General features: G+C 36.9%; 2 protein-coding genes across 2 annotated transcripts; both read left to right on the forward strand.

Annotated features, from left to right (window-relative positions):
- The first annotated feature begins 2,710 nt into the window (after nucleotides 1-2,710).
- Nucleotides 2,711-8,183, forward strand: abhd14a (abhydrolase domain containing 14A). Its single transcript, XM_077226070.1, has 5 exons — nucleotides 2,711-2,858; nucleotides 3,208-3,476; nucleotides 4,451-4,566; nucleotides 5,720-5,955; nucleotides 6,036-8,183. The coding sequence occupies exons 2-5, from the start codon at nucleotides 3,208-3,210 to the stop codon at nucleotides 6,216-6,218; spliced, it is 804 nt and encodes a 267-aa protein (XP_077082185.1). The 5' UTR covers nucleotides 2,711-2,858; the 3' UTR covers nucleotides 6,219-8,183.
- Nucleotides 8,184-10,912: 2,729 nt separating this feature from the next.
- slc71a1-1 (solute carrier family 71 member 1-1) lies at nucleotides 10,913-21,861 on the forward strand. The gene is made up of 12 exons (XM_077226073.1): nucleotides 10,913-11,216; nucleotides 12,920-13,015; nucleotides 13,195-13,257; nucleotides 13,340-13,467; nucleotides 14,638-14,752; nucleotides 14,838-15,056; nucleotides 17,096-17,209; nucleotides 17,354-17,425; nucleotides 17,514-17,626; nucleotides 17,790-17,887; nucleotides 17,954-18,108; nucleotides 19,772-21,861. The coding sequence occupies exons 1-12, from the start codon at nucleotides 11,139-11,141 to the stop codon at nucleotides 19,976-19,978; spliced, it is 1,458 nt and encodes a 485-aa protein (XP_077082188.1). The 5' UTR covers nucleotides 10,913-11,138; the 3' UTR covers nucleotides 19,979-21,861.
- Nucleotides 21,862-21,876: the final 15 nt, after the last annotated feature.

Consider the following 21,876-nt stretch of genomic DNA (forward strand, 5'->3'; position numbering starts at 1 on the left):
TTATTTGTGTGGGATAAATTGGAAATGATTTATTTGTGGATGTTCAGCATCACAGCAAAACAACCATGGCATAAAATTGTAGATCTGTGGTGCTGTTTTTTCTGTTGTTAGTGCCTTTAAAGGCATAGTTCATCCCCAAAATTAAAATTCTGACATTTATTCACCGTTATGTTATTTCCAAACCAATTTGACTTGCTTTTTAGTCCGGATAAGTCATTATTGACAGAATAAAAATCTTTGGGGTGAACAATCCCTTTAATTGATTGTGTTAATTGAAAGGAACCTCACTGAAACATTTTGATTTTTCATACCAAAATTTGATACCAAATTCTGCTTGTGCCGTCTAGATCGTTTGGTGACTGAGTCAAGTGAAATGTGTGCTTGTCTTATATTTCTACAATAAATCTTATATTTAAATGCTTGAATTTGTCATTAACTTTTGGAAAGTAACTCCAGAGAGTCTAAAACCATGTTGAAAATATGGGATTTGTGTAATTTAAACTGAAGTTTTGGGATCTTTTAGGAAAAGGCCCTTTACATTTGGCAAAAATAGATTATTTTTTTGTTATTAAAAAACAAACAAGCAAACCCAGCCCAGATGAGAAAAAGAAACGCAAAATGTAATAACACAATTAGTTACTTTTTTAGGGAGTAATGCAATATTGTATTACATTACTTTTTAAAAGTAACTTTCCCCAGCACTGGCCATTTTGCCCTCATCCTTACTAGCTAGTTCACTTTTCCTCTAATTTCTTTCCACCCCTTGGTTTCTTGTTTTCTAGGTCCTGTTCCACTTCTAAGGGGGCTGTCGAACGGTGCCAGAGGAAACATTATGGGCTGGCAGCACAGAGAATGCCTTGTGTTATAACTCGAACCAGACATCCAGTCTCCTTGTAGTCTCCCCCCCTCTTCTCCGACCCCCAGTGGGGCTTTCCGTTCGGATCTTCCGTGAGTTTTCTGGTATGTGTGAATAATACTGGAATCTGTGTCTCAGGCTGTTGGGAATCACACTGCAATATGGAATCCACATGTCTTAGTGAATACGTCATCGCTGCGATATTATGTAAGGTTTGGTTTGAAGTTGGATGAAGTATCTTTATTTGACTAGAACAGAAAATGACTATGCAATTTCTTTGTTTTCCATTGTATTCAAATGATACTGTTCTTGTGAACATTTTGCCAAAGTTGTTCCATAGTAAGCTAATAGTAGTGTCAGATTGTAATACTGTATTCAAGGCCTGCTACTGTATTACCCTGGTAGATGTCCAAAAACATGGTATTACTATGTCCAAAATACCTTGGTACCTTTATTAGTGTTTTGTAAAGAAAAGGTGGTACTATTTTATAACCAAAGTAGCATGTATTTAGCGTTACTATAGTAAAATGAAGTCCTCTTATACACGCAGACTGAGGCTGTAGCTGGAAATGGTGATGCAAAACCTACAGTATGAGATTATATTTTTCAAATGCCTTTGCATTCGCTTGCAAATTATTTCCATCGAAAAGTAAACGCAAAGTATCTTGACGAAATGAAAGGGTATTGAATTATAATTTTTCCTCCCTTCTCATTTTCTACCCATCATTACTGTGTCCCTTAGGGACTGCATACGTTTCCAAATGTGTAGTAACATGCCATAATATTATGAGATTTCATTTCGCAACAACTCTGAAAGATGTCCAAGGAAAGATTAGCTTTTTTTTTTTATTGAATTTTAATAAGAACAAAACATATTGTGCATACAGGAGTACATATAACAACATGTCAGGGGTAAGAAAAATACATGAGGGGAAAAAAAGGCATTTTACAGAAAATGTACCTATTAAACATCTGCAGAGTTTTCCTTGCTTTTAAGTTTTTACTTTTTGAAATAGTTTTTTAAATATATTTTAACATTAGTTTTATATCGTTAGAAATTGGGAATTTTTTCATTCCTTTTGATTTTATGAGTATAGTAACAGGCAATTATAATAATTAAATCAAATATCAACAAGATTTTAGCACCATCAAATAAAAAACATTATAGCATTACATCAGCTTCTACAAAGTTAACAAGCATCATACCTTTTCTTTCTAAGTAATTATTGAGTCCTTTCCAAAACATTTGTGTCTTGGGAAGCTCCCAAAATAAATGATTAATAGTCTCAGGGGAAATTTGTACAAAAAACAACAACAAAACAAATATCTTCCATGTTCACTTTAAAATGCTGTGCCATGGCCATGCAAGTGATTTAACTGGGTCAACTTGATGGAAAATTTTATATGAAACCTCTTTCACTTTATGAGGTGTGTCATCCAAATTCTTCTCCAATCAAGATGTTTGTTTTTTTTAAATAGAGAATTCCAGTGACTAGTAACACCAAGTATACTATTGGAATTAAGAAGGGAACACACGGAAATATTATTATATCCAGAACTGTTTGTAAAGTATAATTATTATTACATTCTAATAGCCTCAAATATTTCCATGGGAATTGCTTGTAAAACCAAAAGATATTAGATGTGATCAAATGAAAAGTTATTATATGAAAAACTCCATCATTTTTGATGAACCGCTTAACCCAAATAATTACCTTTTTAAAGTTCTCAAAAAATATTGATTCGTTTCGAACCCTATATATATACATATATATATATTATTCCAAATGGTACATTTATGGGGCGGAATATAGATAAACACAGGACTGAACACAACAATCAAACGGAACCATCGCACACGTTCACGTGTTTCCACACGGAACTATTATTGTGTGTGGCGCATTAACGCTGCTCTGCTCACTACGTGCGAATAATGATCTATCTCAAACTTTCAGGCATCCATCGATTATTGGATATTTACATTTTTTCGTACATTTTTTAGGTACGTACTAAACGCGAGACACAGCTCTTATGTTTTGTATACATCGGCAGGTTGGTTAGGGCTGCAGTACGTCTGCGCACTTTATATGATTGACGTTATTTAGATGTAGACTTTTATGCATTAACTACAAATTACAAATATGCATGCTTTATTTTAATATGCAAGTATTTATTTAGTATATATTTGGATATTGCATTTAATATAGTTTTATGTTTCTATTATGTCCACCGGTTAAAATGGAGTCTGTGGGTTTAATCCGCTCTGATTAATGAATGAGATCAATGTGTCTCCCTCGTGTCATATTGTTAAACCGAGTGTGAATGTTGTAATTAAATGGGTTTCCATGCAGATGATGAATTTCTTCCGCAACCGTCTGGTGGTTTTGGGGCTGGTGTTACTGGCCACGGTGCTGCTGTATCTGCTGCTGCCCTCCATCCGGCAGGGGAGCATGGAACCGTCTCTGGAGGTGCAGCAGCGGATGGGTCTGATCCCCGCATCTCCTCCTCCGCCCTCCGGCATTAACATCACGGTCAGGACCGGGCAGCTGCCCGGGGACCCGCCGCTCTTCTTCCGGGAGGCTCTACCCGTGGACAGCGCCGGACGACAGATACTGCCCAGGTCAGATTATACTTTATAGTTCAAATTTAAATTCCATAGTTATATAATAATAGCTAGTGAACTGCCTAGTTAAACAGCAATTTTGGCACCTTCGTACGTGTACAAATAGACGTAATAATCAAAGAACTCTATAGAATAGAACATCAAAACACTCATTCCTCAGTTTGTGACGAATAAAAATTTAATGGCATTGTACCAGAATAAACACTTTAAGTTACACTTTATGTGTTCGTGTTACAGTGTAATTATACATTAAGTACTGAGTAACAATAATTAACTATGGCTTGGTTTCTTAGACAGGGCTTAGATTAAGCCGGGATTAGGACGTTTTAATCAGGACATTTACAGTGCCTTAGAAAAAAACATTACTGGTGTGCATCTTGAGACAAAACAATGGCACTGACATATTTTAAGATCTGTCTTGTCAAGTTGCTTTCAGTTAAATCAGTTTAAACACGCATTTTAGTCTGGGACTAGGCTTAAGCCTTGTCTGGGAAACTGGGGGCTAAGCGTGCAATTATCAGGAAAAAAAGGCAGAATTGTGACAAGAAAAGTCGCAATTAGCTTATTCATTTTTTTATTCTGTGCCGGAAACAAACTTCCATAGCTTGGTAATTTTTCATCAAAATGTTACATGACGTTTTGGTGAATTGTCAGACTTCTCTCTGGTGACGTATGCCAGATTTCTTCAATCATTTAGTCCACATAAACCTGCCCCTTTCTTACAATCGACTGCAAGCTCGCATTCAGATCCATCCAATCAACTAATGGATGTAACCAAGTCCCCATCCTACCTTTATCCCCCGATAATTTTTGATAATACTTTTATGTCACAATACATGAGAAAAGATCTGTCACTATACAGTAGTATTTTAATGGAAACTGTGGTTACCATGGTAATTTCCAAACATGCTAAATTCTGCAAATATATATTGTTCTGCTGAGTTTCAGTAAGTGTATCTTCTCGTCCTCAGGCTGCAGATGGTGCTGCTTCATGGTCAGGCCTTCACCTCTAAGACCTGGGAGGAGTTGGGCACCCTCAGCCTACTGGCGTCCAACGGGTACCAGGCCCTCGCGCTCGACCTGCCCGGTATGAGCTCTGTAAACTTATAAGTAGGGCTGCCTCATAATATTCGACTAAACGTTAGTTGACAAGTAGAGGCTTAGTCGACCAAAATGTTATTAGTCAGTTAGTAGCAGAAATAAAACTCCACAGGAAGTGGCGAAGTGACACATCCGTGAGGGACATATCATTAATGGCGGTTCCTTGTGGTAATTATAGTATGACGGGCAGGAAATCCAAACGTTTGCTTATCATTCATCAACCTCAAATATCATTTGAAACATGCAAGTAGCAACTTTACATGTCCGCTCGCTCTAACGTTAACCTAGATAAATGTGCACTATTATCAGGCTCATATCCAAGTGTTTGTGTGGAGTGTGGAAGCTAACGTATAGAGCGCTTCACTGCATGACATGGAGGCGCCGGCGCGTCATTCTTTTTGACTGACTTTTTTCCAGGTTTTTTTCCTGATAACAGCAGAAACAATTTGAAATTCTCTGTCATTTTTGTTTATACAGATAATATAAGATAATATAACTTTTATTCGTGTAAAAAAATAAAGAAACAAACAGGTTGCGCTTTCTGTCGTCTCAGTCGTCCGTGAACTGGAGCGCGTCACAAAAATGAACGTAAACTCAACGTATAGGGTACTTGCCTCACAGACATGAGAAATATATCTATAGAAAGCTCAAAAGACCTACTTTTGGACAAAACCAATTCAAATCAAAAACAAACATTCTGATTATGTAATCGATATGAAAGGTGCATTTTTCTCTAAAGGCGCGTTCACTAGGCTCCTGCGGAGAAGGCGAGTCAGCATTGTCAACTTCATCTTTGCAGCCGACACTAATAGTTTATTAATAAATTATTAAAATTTCTCCTTGCTATTTTTTCCGACACACTCATAATCACTACTTTTGCCAGTGCTTTGTGGAAAGCTTAATGCGTGCACTTGAGCACAAAATATATTACGGCAAAATAAAATAAAATATTATTGTGGTTTAACATTCCCCAGTATATATTTAAGTAATTCAATTAATATAAACATGTGATTAGTTGACTAATAGCTTAAATGCAAAAATCTTTAGTCATTACTTTATGAATGTTCTTGATATGTTGCATATTGCTCATTTATTGAATACATATAAAGCAGATGACTTAACCGACTCGCTCCTCTCAGGTTTCGGGAATTCTCCAGATTCAGAGTCCGTAAAGTCGGATCAGAGCCGTGTGGACCTGCTAAAGCGTTTTCTGGAAGCTCTGGGTGTGCGAGCGCCGGTGTTACTGAGCCCGTCTATGAGCGGCCATTATGCCCTGCCGTTCCTCCAGAAACACAGCGCCCAGCTGCATGGCTTTGTGCCTATCGCCCCCGTGGGCACCCGCGGCATCACCCCGCAGCAGTACCGCGACATCCAGGTGCCGTGTTTCTTTCTAATCATCTCACACTAAGGAATTTCTTGACTTGTTTTAACTCTCACTTCCTGTATGTATGACAGACTCCAACGCTGATCGTATATGGGGAGTTAGACACCAACCTGGGCGCCCAATCGCATAAGAACCTGATTCAGCTGCCCCATCACACCGCGGTGAAGCTGGCGGGAGCACGCCACGCGTGTTACATGGACAAACCCCGCGAGTTCCACCGTGCTCTGCTCGACTTCCTCAGCAAGCTCGACTGAGGGACGGAACGAGTCAAACAATTGTGTGGGACTACTAGAAGAAAAAGAGAGACGCGGGAAAAGAAAATGATGAACAGGGCTGTGGTGTAGCTGTAAATCCAGTCCTGAAACCTAAAAGAACACCGGAATGTTCTATCATGTATCTGTCCATCCACATCCACTCAGTCCTTATTATTTCCCTTTTGTTAATATATATAAAACAAACAAATCTTCTGCAGGATTACAATAGGACAGCTTCTTTTGTAGACTGTAAACATCTTTTTTTATAGGTTTCTACACTGTTGCCATGGATCCCTCTTGTTTTTACTGTTGTTATTGTAACAGCCTGCCTAAAGGTTGTTATGGTTTCCAGTCTGAGGGTTGTTCTGTAATGGAGTTCCCATGGTTTCCAGTCTGAGGGTTGTTCTTTAATGGCAGTTGCCATGGTTTCCAGTCTGAGGGATGTTCCTGTAACACAGTCATCATGATTTCCAGTCTGAGATTTATTCCATAACACTGTTGCCATGGTTTCTGGTCTGTTGGATGTTCCTGTAACACAGTTGACATGGGTTCCTTTCTGAGGCTCTGATGGTTTCTAGTCTGACAGTTGCTCCAATAACTTGGTTGCCATGGTTTCCAGACCGAGAAATGTTCTTGTAAATCAGTTGCCATGGTTTACAGTCTGACAGTTGTTCCTGTAACATGGGTGCCATGGTTTCCAGGCTGAGAAATGTTCCGTTAAATCAGTTGCCATGGTTTACAGTCAGACAGTTGTTCCTGTAACATGGTTGCCATGGTTTACGGCTGAGACATGTTTCTGTAAATCGGTTGCCATGGTTTCCAGTCTGACAGTTGTTCATATAACAGTTGCCATGGTTTCCAGTTTGACAGTTTCTCCAATAACATGGTTTCCAGTCTGACAGTTGTTCATATAACACAGTTACCATGTATTCCAGTCTGACAGTTGTTCCTATAACACAGATGCTATGGTTTCAAGTCTGACAGTTGTTCCTATGACACAGTTGCCATGGTCTCCAGTCTGACAGTTGTTACTATAACACAGTTGCCATGGTTTCCAATCTGACAGTGGCTCCAATAACATGGTTTCCACCCTGAGGATTGTTCCTGTAACTCAGCTGCCATGTTTTCTGGTCTTGGACTGTTCCTATTGTAATGTTGCCATGGTTTCCTGTCTGAGGGTTGTTCTTATAATATGACTGCCATGGTTTCCTGTAGCAGCAAGAGTCACATAATGCCAAAAATCATTGTCATATATAACCCTCCATCTCAAATTCGCTTGACAGGAAACTGTCTTCAATCCCACAAGAACATCTCAGAGAACAAAACGATATTTGTCATTTTCGGTTTGTATACGTTTATTTTATCGTTGAGTGAAGTCCAGAGTGTTGACACCAGCAGTTGGCACATACGCATCACTGAATGTAGCATGTTAATGTGTGGATGACTCACTATACGGCTTTAGATGCTCAAAAACAGAGAGAAAGGTTGCAGACTTGCAGTATTGGATGCCTGTCATGCCTGTAAATTTAATTTTTCACTATCAGTAGTTGCCAGATTTTAACTGGCAGTAGTTTAGTCCTCGCAATAAAAGAGAATTTCCTGAGACTGCAGAGAAGAAAAATTGTTCATTAAATGATAGCGGTATTACATTACTAGACCTAAAAATGTAGGTTTTCATTACATATTTATTATTTATTACTTAAAGCTTCTACATGACAGAAACTGTAATGTGTGTGGTATTTATGTGCTGTGGTCTGTAGTTTTTTGTTGTGTTTATAGCTTGTAAATATTAATATGTTGTAGAGGACAGTGAGGCACATTTGACCTGTGAATATTTCTGACATCACAAATCTTCAAACTGAACGGATTTGTCTTTGGGACTGAATTCAGATTCCTGTGTGCATGGTATTGCAGATCCATCAAACATGCTTTTGTTCAATGCAAAATAAAATTCTCTAACATTGATGTTTTGCGTTAGTGATTTAATGGACATGCACACGATATGCGTCAAAAAAAAATTGTAAGTGGTCGGTCATCTGTAATGTAGTTAAAACCACTCCATTTTAACTAGCTTATTCATGAACACCCTATTAGGGCTTCAAAGTTAAAGTTTACTAAATCAAGTCAAGCCCTGCATCCGAATACCGCCTACTATATAGTATGTGAAAACAGTACGCCAACAGTGAAATGTTTCCGACTACATAGTATTCGAAAAACAGTTGGCGAAAACTCCCTGGATGACCTACTACTTCCAACGAGATTCTGAAGTTCACATTTGATGGACACTTTACTATCCCATGGCCATGAGGCCACGGGAGACGATTTGTGAATGGCAGTGGCTGCGTCTTAAAGTAATTACTTCAAGACCACTAAAAAAAGTATGTTCTTTATAGTATGTGTGTGTGTACTATGAATGTGTGTAGTATTAATGTAATCTGTACGTACTACATTCGCCATGTTGTCATTATCATGTGACATACCAGTGTCAGTTACATTGCTTTATTGCCATTCACAAATCCTCTTCTGTGGCCTTGTGGGATCGTAAAGTGTTCATTGTATGCACATTTAAGAATCTCGCTTGAAAAGTAGGTCATCCAGGTAGGCCTACTTTTTGCCTACTCTTTTATCAGTACTGGAATTCGGACAAACTTATTTAGTCACATACTGTTTTTTGCCTACTATACAGGTCCTTCTCAAAAAATTAGCATATTGTGATAGTTCATTATTTTCCATAATGTAATGATAAAAATTTAACTTTCATATATTTTAGATTCATTGCGCACCAACTGAAATATTTCAGGTCTTTTATTGTTTTAATACAGATGATTTTAACATACAGCTCATGAAAACCCAAAATTCCTATCTCAAAAAATTAGCATATCATGAAAAGGTTCTCTAAACGAGCTATTAACCTAATCATCTGAATCAACTAATTAACTCTAAACACCTGCAAAAGATTCCTGAGGCTTTTAAAAACTCCCAGCCTGTTTCATTACTCAAAACCGCAATCATGGGTAAGACTGCCGACCTGACTGCTGTCCAGAAGGCCATCATTGACACCCTCAAGCAAGAGGGTAAGACACAGAAAGAAATTTCTGAAAAAATAGGCTGTTCCCAGAGTGCCGTATCAAGGCACCTCAGTGGGAAGTCTGTGGGAAGGAAAAAGTGTGGCAAAAAACGCTGCACAACGAGAAGAGGTGACCGGACCCTGAGGAAGATTGTGGAGAAGGACCGATTCCAGACCTTGGGGGACCTGCGGAAGCAGTGGACTGAGTCTGGAGTAGAAACATCCAGAGCCACCGTGCACAGGCGTGTGCAGGAAATGGGCTACAGGTGCCGCATTCCCCAGGTCAAGCCACTTTTGAACCAGAAACAGCGGCAGAAGCGCCTGACCTGGGCTACAGAGAAGCAGCACTGGACTGTTGCTCAGTTTTGCATGTCATTCGGAAATCAAGGTGCCAGAGTCTGGAGGAAGACTGGGGAGAAGGAAATGCCAAAATGCCTGAAGTCCAGTGTCAAGTACCCACAGTCAGTGATGGTCTGGGGTGCCATGTCAGCTGCTGGTGTTGGTCCACTGTGTTTTATCAAGGGCAGGGTCAATGCAGCTATCAGGAGATTTTGGAGCACTTCATGCTTCCATCTGCTGAAAAGCTTTATGGAGATGAAGATTTCATTTTTCAGCACGACCTGGCACCTGCTCACAGTGCCAAAACCATGGTATTACTGTGCTCAATTGGCCTGCCAACTCTCCTGACCTGAACCCCATAGAGAATCTGTGGGATATTGTGAAGAGAAAGTTGAGAGATGCAAGACCAAACACTCTGGATGAGCTTAAGGCCGCTATCGAAGCATCCTGGGCCTCCATAACACCTCAGCAGTGCCACAGGCTGATTGCCTCCATGCCACGCCGCATTGAAGCAGTCATTTCTGCAAAAGGATTCCCGACCAAGTATTGAGTGTATAACTGTGCATAAATATTTGAAGGTTGACGTTTTTTGTATTAAAAACACTTCTTTTATTGGTCGGATGAAATATATTTTTTTTAGGAATTAGGGGTTTTCATGAGCTGTATGCCAAAATCATCAGTATTAAAACAATAAAAGACCTGAAATATTTCAGTTGGTGTGCAATGAATCTACAATATATGAAAGTTAAATTTTTATCATTACATCATGGAAAATAATGAACTTTATCACAATATGCTAGTTTTTTGAGAAGGACCTGTATATGGCAAGTACCCGATTTCGGATGCAGACAGTGACACTGGTAGGTCACTTGACAGTGTCAACATGGAGGATTTAGTACGTCCAGACTCTGATACTGCCCATAACCATAGAAGTACATACAAATGAAGTAATTACTCCGTATGCGATTTTGGATGCAGGGAAAGTTAATCAAATTTAAATAAGACATACAGTAGTGATTTCTAGTTAAACTATAAATATATAAAATATTATAACAATATTATTATAAGTGTTTTTCCGTGAACTTCAAAGATAATAGAAAGAGGAAATCATAAAAATTAAGCTAAAAAGCTAAAGTTAAAGGGAAACTAGTAAAATAGTTTATATAATAAATAGAGCCCATAATAAAGGTATATTTTAAATATACCGGCTTGAGTGACTTTTGCTTTTTACTCGTATATTCGTGTTTTGACCGTAGACTGTAAAAGGTTTTGATCACGTGTGCGGGCCAGGCGGAATCGAATGATGCCGACGTCATCACGCACACCATGCGTCTCTCTTCGGGAAGATGGCTTCTGCTGTGTACATGATGCCAAACTGAATGGACGGAAAACAAACCGATATTCCTAAAATTCCCCCCTCTTCCCTCCTCTATATCCCGCTCCGCATCCATGCACACGCGTTTACGTTAAAAATAACCCGATTTTAACCTAGTGTGAAGAACTAGGATGATAATATGACCCAGAAAAAGAAGAAGCGAGTGAATCGCAGTTTGTTACTGGCGAAGAAAATCATCATCAAGGATGGAGGAACGGTGAGTGTTTGCTCAATTTAACCACAATAAACACTAAGACACGACGGTTTAGGTCTTAAGTAGACGTGTACATACGTGTTGTGTTAATGTTTGAAAGAAAAAATGCTTTGAGAATATATTGGAGGAGTGTAACTTCAAATCGTGTCATTCATCATGGCTGTAAACATCAGCATATACTTCCTGTAATTACCAATAAATCATACCAGCACGTACACATTTCATGATTAACGATTCAAATCACTGCATGCGCTATTATATTAATGTTCAGATGGTTTGATGACACATTACAGGGTGTTAAAAATGTCAAGACCATCTGTCATTATGGCTGGCTGTAAATAAAATAATTTATTTTCAATTTTTAAAACGCATAAATAGGACAAGGCTTAAATTGTAATATGGTTCTCTATTGCGATGTTTAAACAAAATACGCACAGAGTTACCATGTTTTTTTCGTGATGCCATGGTCATTTCATGCTATTTTTAATGCAAATAACATGGTAGATAATCAGTATTATTCTATCAATCAAAGCACATTGTTATTGTTATATTATTGCTACAGCATAATTTGTAAAGACAGATATGTGAAACTCGTCTGTCAGATATATATTGGATATCTGAATGTATTTGTCATGAAATGTAGGCCTATCGAAAGTATTATTTTAGTATTATTTATTAAAAAATCATTTTAGTTTTAGTAATTTTTGCTATGTGCTTTTATTTTTTTAAATCTCAATTTGATTTAATAATTTTAGAATTTCAACTTAAGCTGTAGTTAGTTGCCAAAGCAACATTTCAATTTTTTTGTTTAAGTTTTTCATCAAATATTTATATTTTGTTTTATTTCAGCTTTATGTATATTACTGAAAACAATTTTTCATAGTTATAGGGGCTTTTTTCAACAAAAAATGGAATTCATTTACTCAGCGTTTTGGGGGCCTGAATACGCAAACTTTTGGGGAAAATAACAGGTGCAAGTTTTTTGAAAACAATACCGTTATATAAAAAAAAGCAAATTTGTGAAAACTGTGACATCATGCACATGCGTATTAAGTGTTTAGTCGTGTAGTGTTTCTTTACAAAGTGACATCGCCATTACTGACCTGGCATCAGAATACAGCGTTTTTAGTCGTTTTCGTGGATCCTTGTCAACAGGGATCGTTTTGACGACTTTGTCATCTGTACACAAAAAACGCAAAGGAAAAACTTTTCCATTTTTAGTACGTCGTTGTCGTGTAAACGTGGCCTCACAATACTGCCTGAAAACCTCCATTTCTTTACAAATAGGCCATTGATAATAAACATTGTAAGGGTCAATGGGTTTGTCTGAAATTCTTAAAAACACAATTGTAGGCAGAAACGTTTGAGTTTTTGTCTTGTTCACTGGCTGTCAAGATCAGTTACAATTTTTTTTGGTTTTGTTGTCAAAATTGTAGCCTTAATAGTAGTCTTAATTTGAACTTAGTTGCTCTAGTTCCTTTTTATGTTTATTGTTCCTTTTTAAGTTTTATTTTACCTACAATACCTAATAAGCCAGAATCGGCACAGGTTTGCATCTTAAATTTTTTTGCATAAACGTCATAATCTTTCATTGGAAGGATTAGGCCACAAACAGACCTTATCTGTTTCTTAGCTTTATGGATGTGTAATAATGCTGGTTGGTTTCTTCACATGTTCTTCACCGTCTCTGGTTCTTTTCTCTCCAGCCTCAGGGCTTCGGTGCCCCCAGCGTTTATCATGCCGTTATCGTCATATTTCTGGAGTTCTTCGCTTGGGGTTTGCTGACAGCACCTACTTTGGGAGTAAGTTGTGGTTGTTTTAAACAGAATAAGCTTGTTTTGAATGAAGAAAAACATCGTAATGGAAACGGGATTCGTGTTTAGAAACCCTTTGTATGCCCCTGTTATTATATTGAGTAATATGATCGTGTAAAAAAAGTTTGCGTCATAACCGATGCTGTTTTTGTGTCATGTGCCTGCAGGCTCTTCATGAAACATTCCCGAAACACACGTTTCTCATGAATGGCTTGATTCAGGGGGTTAAGGTATCATCTTCAACTTTTTCCTGTAAAAGATCTATTATCGAGTCGAGTTCATAATTCATCAACTGCATGCTTTTGTTCACAGGGCCTGCTGTCGTTTCTAAGCGCTCCTCTGATTGGTGCTCTGTCAGACGTGTGGGGAAGGAAGTCCTTTCTTTTGCTCACTGTGTTCTTCACGTGTGCTCCAATTCCTTTAATGAAGATCAGCCCGTGGTACGTTACCTTTCTCTTTTTTTTGGACGCAAAACTAAATATTTTGTATATCTATTTGCTAAAAAAAAGTACAATAAGGTCTCATTTGTTAACAGTAGTTAATGCATTCGCTGATCTAACAGTGAGCAATATATATTTTTAAGCTTTTATTATCTTTTAATAATTTGTTAAATTATAACCATTTATTGTTTGTTCATGTTAGTTCACAGTGCATTAACTAATGTAAATGTTAACTTTTGATTTTAATAATGTATTAGTAAATGTTGATATCAACATTAGCTCAAATTAATGCTCTAGAAGTGTTGTTCATTCTTAGTCCATGTTAACTAATGAAACCTTATTGTAAAGTGTTACCATTTGTTTCTGTGTATACATAGTAAAATAAAACGAAATATATACATTTAATTTTAATTCAATATAATTTTTGATTACATAAAAAAATCAATTAGACTTTGAAAAAAATAAATATATAAACAAGGTTTAATTTTTCATGTTTTAGTTTACCAGGTTAGAATATCCGAATGTATTTGTCCTGACAACAATTAATTTAGTATGATTTATCTACTGTGATATTTATTCATACTTTTTATTAGCGTTTATTTTCAATTTCAAATTGTTAGTAGTTTAATTACATGCTTTTGTCATTTTTATTAGTCTTTAAAATTTCAGTTTAGCTTTAATTTATTTTTATTTCAGTTTTACTTTTAGTAATTTCAGTATTTAATTTGAAATTTATTTGATATTTAACTGATTTTAACTCATCTTGATTTTGCAAACGAAATATACACACAATTAGGGATGCATGATATATCGCCCACCTTATCAGTATCGGACGATATATGTTCATTTTTAATGCTATCGTTATCGGCCCGATAAGAAAATTTGCCCAATATATTATAGCAGATAAATAATGTATTATTTCCTTAAGCTGAGACACTTCAGTTCGTCACAATGTTTTTTAATTGCCTGAAATATGATTAGAATCATAATGGACAGGAAAATACACGTGCAACATGTGCAGCGCAAGCTACATAAAATTATACTGAGAACACTACTTAAAGAGCCCAAATATCTCACCGATATATCAGTCTGTTTTGTATTTTGTAATACATATGCACATCTTAAATCACATGCATAGAAAGATTTGAAAGCGTTCTTCTTGTGTTTCAGGTGGTACTTTGCCGTTATCTCTGTATCTGGGGTGTTTGCCGTTACTTTCTCGGTTATATTCGCCTATGTGGCCGACATCACTCAAGAGCATGAGCGCAGTATGGCTTACGGCATGGTGCGTATAACACATCATCATCGTCATCATCTCTCTTTATGCCCCTCTTTTTCTTGCATTAATGTGTCTGTGCTTTTTCTAAAAGGTCTCTGCCACGTTTGCGGCGAGTCTCGTGATCAGCCCGGCCATCGGCGCGTATCTGAGTCAGGTTTATGGAGACAGTCTGGTGGTGGTTCTGGCTTCTGCCATCGCTATGCTGGACATCTGCTTTATCCTGGTGGCCGTGCCCGAGTCACTTCCGGAAAAGATGAGGCCGGCGTCCTGGGGCGCCCCCATCTCGTGGGAACAAGCTGACCCCTTTGCTGTAAGTAGATTTGAACTTGCTTGGTGCAATAATATTACAATCCACTTTTCACAGTCCAGTCAATTCCCAAACCGGTTCCTATCGAATAATCCGTTTCACTTGGAATTTATTAAAGATGTTGAATGCACTGCAGATGCAGAACCTTCTGCATGAGCGTTTCTGGAAGCATGTATTGTTTATTTTAAAAAGAGAATGGCACAACACTTGGCTCATATCCTGTGTGGTTTTCAGTAGGGAAGTATTTTTACGCCTATTTGGCCCTCCACAGTTTGAGGTGTTGACATAATGGAGTTTTTAAAGCTGCATTTGTACACTGCTTACGCACGTCATATAGGGCGGTTTTCACACGTGGTTTGCTCTGAACAGTTCCTGCTAAGCCTTTTACAGTTTCCACCACATTGTTCTTGGTTTTGATTGGTTAATGTTGTTCCTGTCAATTTTAGAAGAGAAAGGTCTGTTAAACATGTGCTCTTGAAACACATAAATTAATTTAAAATTGAACCATCTCAATGTATCATGGTTGCGATACCTTTACAAATAGGAATGCATCAATATTCAAATTCCACCTGATGCATAATTTTATAATAATGTTTTATATTACATCAGCCAATAAAGTGATAAAAGGCTGATTTTAAACACTAAAAAAAAAAAAATCAGTCATTTCAAATGCATTATAATAGTATTTTAAAGGATTACTTTTACAGTGTTAAATTGTTTAATTATAATTTATTAATATTAGTTTTAAATGGGCTAGATGTAAAAGAGTAATGAGTATGTACAATTATTAATAAATAAATACATATATATATAAAGGCCTCTCCTTCTGGGTTTCGGCACCAGTGTAACGCAGTTCAGATGTTATGGGAACAAGGAGGCGGGAACCGGCGAACAATCATATACATTTTAATGACAAAATAAAACAAATACAAAAACGAAAGTAAAGACGGCAGTCCCTCATGGTCGACTGCCGCCACACACAATAAAACAAAACATCAAATATAAAATTCAGGCCTGTCCTCTCTCGCTTTTCACAGTCGTCGCTCCTCTTTTTATGCTTCCGCCCCTCCGTGAGAGATACGAGACCGGTGCGTCACGCAGGTGTCGTTCATTAATCACGCCACGTTCTCTCACGTCCCTCGGCCTCGTCCTGCTCGCCACAATCACTCACATTCAAGTATTTTTTCAGAATTTGAATTGATGAGCCAAAAATAATTTGTTCTTTGCTCATTGTTCAAATGCAGAGATGTTTTTTCTACTATATAATTGACTGCTGTTGTTGATGATAAGGAGTGTTTACATTTACATTGTATATTTCTATCCATTTCTTGTCAACCTTACCAGTAGTCATTATTAGGGCCTGAGCACAAAAATAACACAAACTGAAATTGTGTTCTTTATGATGAGAGGAACGTTCCCCTCAAATTTTAATGAAAATAAAAGCAACTTTGTCCGAACCATGGGCATGGCATGCATTTGTCTTGAGGTTTCGCGACTGACCTACTTTCCATTGCAACTTGTAACAAAGAATTTCCCATCGGGGCTCAGTAAAGTAATTCTGAGTCTGATTCTGATATGTAAACAGAAAGTGTTTCTAATGCTTAATGTTTTTTCAGTTTAGTTTTTTATCTTTTTTATTAATCTTCTACATCCATGCACAGCTTTTATTATGCAATAAGAACCTTCTTTTTTGTGTCTTTATCTTAATACATGGTTTTATTTAAAAAAAGGAGCTTTACAAACAACCTTATCAGAGCTAATGACAATGACCTGTATTGTTATACATTTATGTAGTCTTGATTTGTGTGTGAACAGTGGTTTTACATTTAAAAGGGTTGTAAATCTAATTCAAGTGAATTTTAGCACGCCATAGTCAACTTTAATCAGGTAATTTCACAACAACAACAATGTGGCTAGTAAAAATGCTGTGTGGCTAATAACTACTGTCAAGCACTGATATATATATATATATTATGTGAAGTGTTTAAAAGTGTTACATTGACACAGTTTGGTTATAAACCGGAATCTGTTTCTCTCTCCAGTCTCTGAGGAAGGTTGGTCAAGACTCGACGGTTCTGCTCATCTGTATAACAGTGTTCCTGTCGTATCTGCCTGAAGCTGGACAATACTCTAGCTTCTTCCTGTATCTGCAACAGGTTCGTCAACAGACAGATTTGGTTTATCTCTGTGGTTAATCGTTAACTCGGTTTTTAATTGTGTTAAGTGGGTCACGTCTAGTTTTTTTAAATCCTGATAACAAACAGGACTGTAAAGTTTTATTGTTTTACCCTCTTATCCAGATAATGGGATTTTCCCCTAAAAGTGTTGCAGCGTTCATCGCTGTTCTAGGATTGCTGTCTATTGTGGCACAGGTCAGTAGGATACATGCTAATAAAGGATTTTTACTTCATTATTTTATAGTAGGGATGATGTTGAATGTGACTTTTTTTTCACCTACAGACTGTAGTGTTAAGTTTACTCATGCGTTCCATCGGGAACAAGAACACAATTTTGCTGGGCCTGGGATTTCAGATTCTACAACTCGCCTGGTACGGGTTCGGATCTGAGCCATGGTAAGACCAAAAGTCTCAGTGTTAAATAAGTTATGGGAAAAAAAAAATTCTAGTGAATAATGGCATAAATTATGGGCTTTTTCTTTTTTAGTTGAACTGTTGCTTTAAGAATAATTTAAACAGTGAATGAGTTTTCAGCAATGAAATCGTTCTTAACTTCCAGGATGATGTGGGCGGCCGGAGCAGTTGCCGCCATGTCTAGTATCACTTTCCCTGCTGTTAGCGCCTTGATTTCCCGCACAGCTGATCCGGATCAACAAGGTAGGTTTTCTTAAAGTGCAGTTACATATTCTTTGAGGCCGACTGCTAAAGCTCATGTTTCTGTAGGCGTGGGTCAGGGTATGGTTACGGGAATCCGTGGGCTGTGTAACGGTTTGGGTCCGGCCCTCTACGGTTTCATCTTCTACATCTTTCATGTTGAGTTGGACCAAGTTCCAGAGAAAGACCCGGGTATACCGCATCACCATGATCCCCACCAACAGGCAAGTTACCACACATCGTTGCATTTAACTGAACTATGTTGAATGATGTTTATGTTGTTTTTAGGTTTGTTTTAATAGTTACATGTTTTTAAAAAAAATAATAGTTGCTAAAGTTAAAATGCTGAAGTCCAATGCAGGTAAACAACACTCAAGTATAAAATACTTGCAAACAATGTTTCATAGCATTGCATAATGTTTTTGAAAAAAGTTGGAATCCTGAATGAATTTGCAATTACAAACAAAACCTAGCCTCCACAGATCAAACTACACAAATCAATTTGTTTTTAATTATTCTTAAATCATTTGCAAGAATTGAAGCAGGACATGTTTGTTGTTAATTGTTCGTAGAATCATTCATAAGAATTTAAGCATAACCATTTTGTTTGTAAATAAAATATAATTTGTTACTCTCTGAAAAAGTTATATACCTAAAAAAATTGTTGAATACCTTAAGAAGTTATTTGGTACTAATTTGTGTAAATTGCTTGTAAAACCATTCTTTAGAGGTCAAGCATTTAAATGTAAACATTTCTTAACTAGTTGCAAGAATTCAAGTAGAACAAATTTGTGTAAATTGTTCCTAAAACTATTCTTAATTCAAGAATACATTTCAATCATTTGTAAAACTATTTGCAAGCAGAATGAGTTTGTTAAAATGTTAGTGAGAATTTGAGTAGAACCAAAGTGTAAAATTTGCAGAATTGTCATTATTCTTTGAAAATATTTGGATACTTGAAGGAATTGTGCAATACCAATTTTTGTAAAATTTTCGTTCTCTGAAACAAGTTAAATACCTGAAACATTGTTGAATACCTAAAGGAATTATTCAGTACCAATTTGTGCAAATTGCTCTTAAAACCATTTCTTAAAAAGTCAAGCAAAATAATTGTAAATAATTTGTAAAACTTAAAGCAGAATGAGTTTGTTGTTATTTGTTTGTAAAACCATTCGTTAGAATTTGAGTAGAACCAAATTATTTGTAAAATTTGCAGAATTCTCATTATTCTTTGAAAATATTTGGATACTCGAAGGAATTGTGCAGTATCTATTTGTGTAAATCGCTCATTAAACTATTAAGAAGTCAAGAAGAATAAATAGTTCGGAAAACTATTTGCAAGGATTCAAGCAGAGCTAATTTATGTAAATTGTTCATAAAACAATTTTTAAGTCCAGAGAAAAACATTTAAATAGTTTGTAAAACAATTTGCAGAAAACAAGCAGAATGAGTTTGTTATTAACTGTTCGTAGAATCTTTCATAAGAATGTGAGCAGAAACAAATTGTGTAAATTGTAAAATTGCTAATTTTTTATCAGTTTCTTAAAAAATGTGGATACTTGAAGCAATTGTGAATTACCATTTGTATAAACCATTCTTAAGAAGTAAATAATTTGTAAAACTATTTGCAAGAGTTTAAGCCAAACGAATCTCTGTAAATCATCAGTCGAATTGCAAAATATTTGTTATCCAAGCAATTAAAAACTCATTCCTGCCTCCACTTGCGAAAATGAGTGAATCGTCACAGTATATTATAGAGATGCATTTTAAAAAGTAATTGCGCGTATTCAAGTTACGAAAATTTTTGGTGTAAATAGGCCTTCACCATAGACTGTTTTGGGAAGCGTTGTGTTAATAGTGTTCCCGCCTCATCTGTTCCCCTCACAGAGTGCAATAATCCCAGGACCGCCATTCCTCTTCGGCGCATGTTCTGTGCTGCTGGCGCTCCTGGTGGCTCTTTTTATTCCTGAACACCCCCATATGGGCACTCGTGCGGGCAGCTGGAAGAAGCCCACATCACCCCACGGGCACTCGCACAGTCCCCACCCACCCGGAGAGGCCAAAGAGCCCCTCCTACAGGACACTAACGTGTGATTGGGTGTTTCCATGTGGCTGTATTGGCCACGCCCCCTAACCATTGAGAAACGAACTGCGCATGGAGGCTGTTGTCATTTATTGAAACGTTAAGCTATATCGAAGGCATGCACAGTCTTGCACCTAGAGCTCTACCTTCCTGCAGAGTTTTGAACTTGCCAATTAAGCATGAAAATTACAGACAGGTGTGTGAACTCTGCAAGAAGGAAAGTCTCTGATTAAGACTATGCGTCCCTATTGTATCATGAATAGAGCACCACTTTTTAAAAGAAATGTATATAGAAGAACATATATTTAACGATGGTTCTGTCCCAAGGCACTATTGCAATGGCTTGTATTTATTCTTTTTATTATGTTTTTTTGCCTTTTTCTTTTTAGGTTGCTCTTTTTTGATTATATAGTTCTTCATTTACCATAGCTCACTCAGGGACATTAACCCGGTCAGGAATGTTTCCGGAAACAAGGTGTTCTCCTTTATCAGAAGGGCCTAGCGAGAACATACTTAAATACATAAAAACAACAGACGTCATACATGAAACGCAAGCAGAACGAATTTGTGCAAAACGCTTGTAAAACTATTCGCAAGAATTCACATAGAACATACGTATGTAACTCGTTTGTAAAAAATATTCGTACAATTTTGAAATTGAAAAAAAAATGGTGTAAATCGTTTTCTAAAACTAGTTGCAAGAATTTGCGTAGAACAAATTTTTCTGAATCATTCGTAAAACCATTTGTAAGAATTTCATCCAAATGAGTTTGTGTAAATCGTTCCTAAAACTACTTGCAAGATTTTGAGTGGAACAGATTGGTGTAAACCATTCATAAAACTAATTACAAAATTTGAGTAAATCAGTCGTAAAACCATTTGTAGAAATTCATGCCGAAAGAATTTCTGTTTGTAAAAACATTCATATGAATTCAAGTTGAATGATTTATGTAAATTGTTTGCAAAACTCTTGAGTTTTAAATTGTTCATATAAGAATTTAAGCAGAGCGAATTTCTGTAAATCACTCGTAAAACCTTCGTAGGAATTCATGAAATTCGCTTGTCGTTCTTGAGGCCCAGTGACCTTTTTTTAGGGAGCATTATTGTACGGATTTCCACGTGAATGGCCTTAACGGAGTTCAGTTTCAGACTTTGACAAACAAACATTGCATTGGAATGATTGTGGTACAGCTTTAAAGTTTCTTTTTTTTGTTGTTTGTTTAAGCTGATGCCTGTTTTCTTTATACCACTTAGAATCAATGGTGCCTTCCCGAGCTTAAATTGGGTTGTTGACGGAAACTGGTGAATTTAATTGATGCGTGTAACTTCCGATTGGGAGCTCTGATCAGCCTCAGCCTTTCTTATACAACTGAAGTTGAGTTTCGTAAAACAGCGGTAGAGCTGACTCTAAACCAGTAGTGAAACTGAAATACGTGGCGCGTCATTTGTCTGGATTCGCTTTGGCCTTGTGTAGAAACATTCTTTTACGAAAAATATGTACGTTTACGCAAAACACTTCCTAAATGCCATCTGACAAAGTAACATTTGAGAAAAAGGTGAAATTTGCCAGTGGCCTTTCTATATTTTTTTGTTTTCATAGAGACAGATGAATGGCTTGTTTTAAGATAAATTTGACCAAATTTATATTTTATTGACATAAGACAGATGAGTTCATCTGTAATATTAGTTGTGTGCTTTGGATATTTATGAGATGATTTCCTGTAATATATTCTCTTCGTCTCAGAATACGGTGTGCTTTTTTTATGTTTTGTGGTTTTGTTGTCTTCATTATGAATTTTAACATGGTGTATCATTTTTTTTTTTGACCGACCAATGTAAATATGTCAAAGTATCTAAACATGCATTTCAATAAAAGTTGAATATTTTTGCTGTATGTGCGATCGTTGTC

Source organism: Siphateles boraxobius, unplaced genomic scaffold, assembly GCF_051911475.1.
Source record: "Siphateles boraxobius isolate OS27281-9 unplaced genomic scaffold, OSU_SipBor_1 13, whole genome shotgun sequence".
In the NCBI taxonomy this organism is placed as follows: Eukaryota; Metazoa; Chordata; class Actinopteri; order Cypriniformes; family Leuciscidae; genus Siphateles; species Siphateles boraxobius.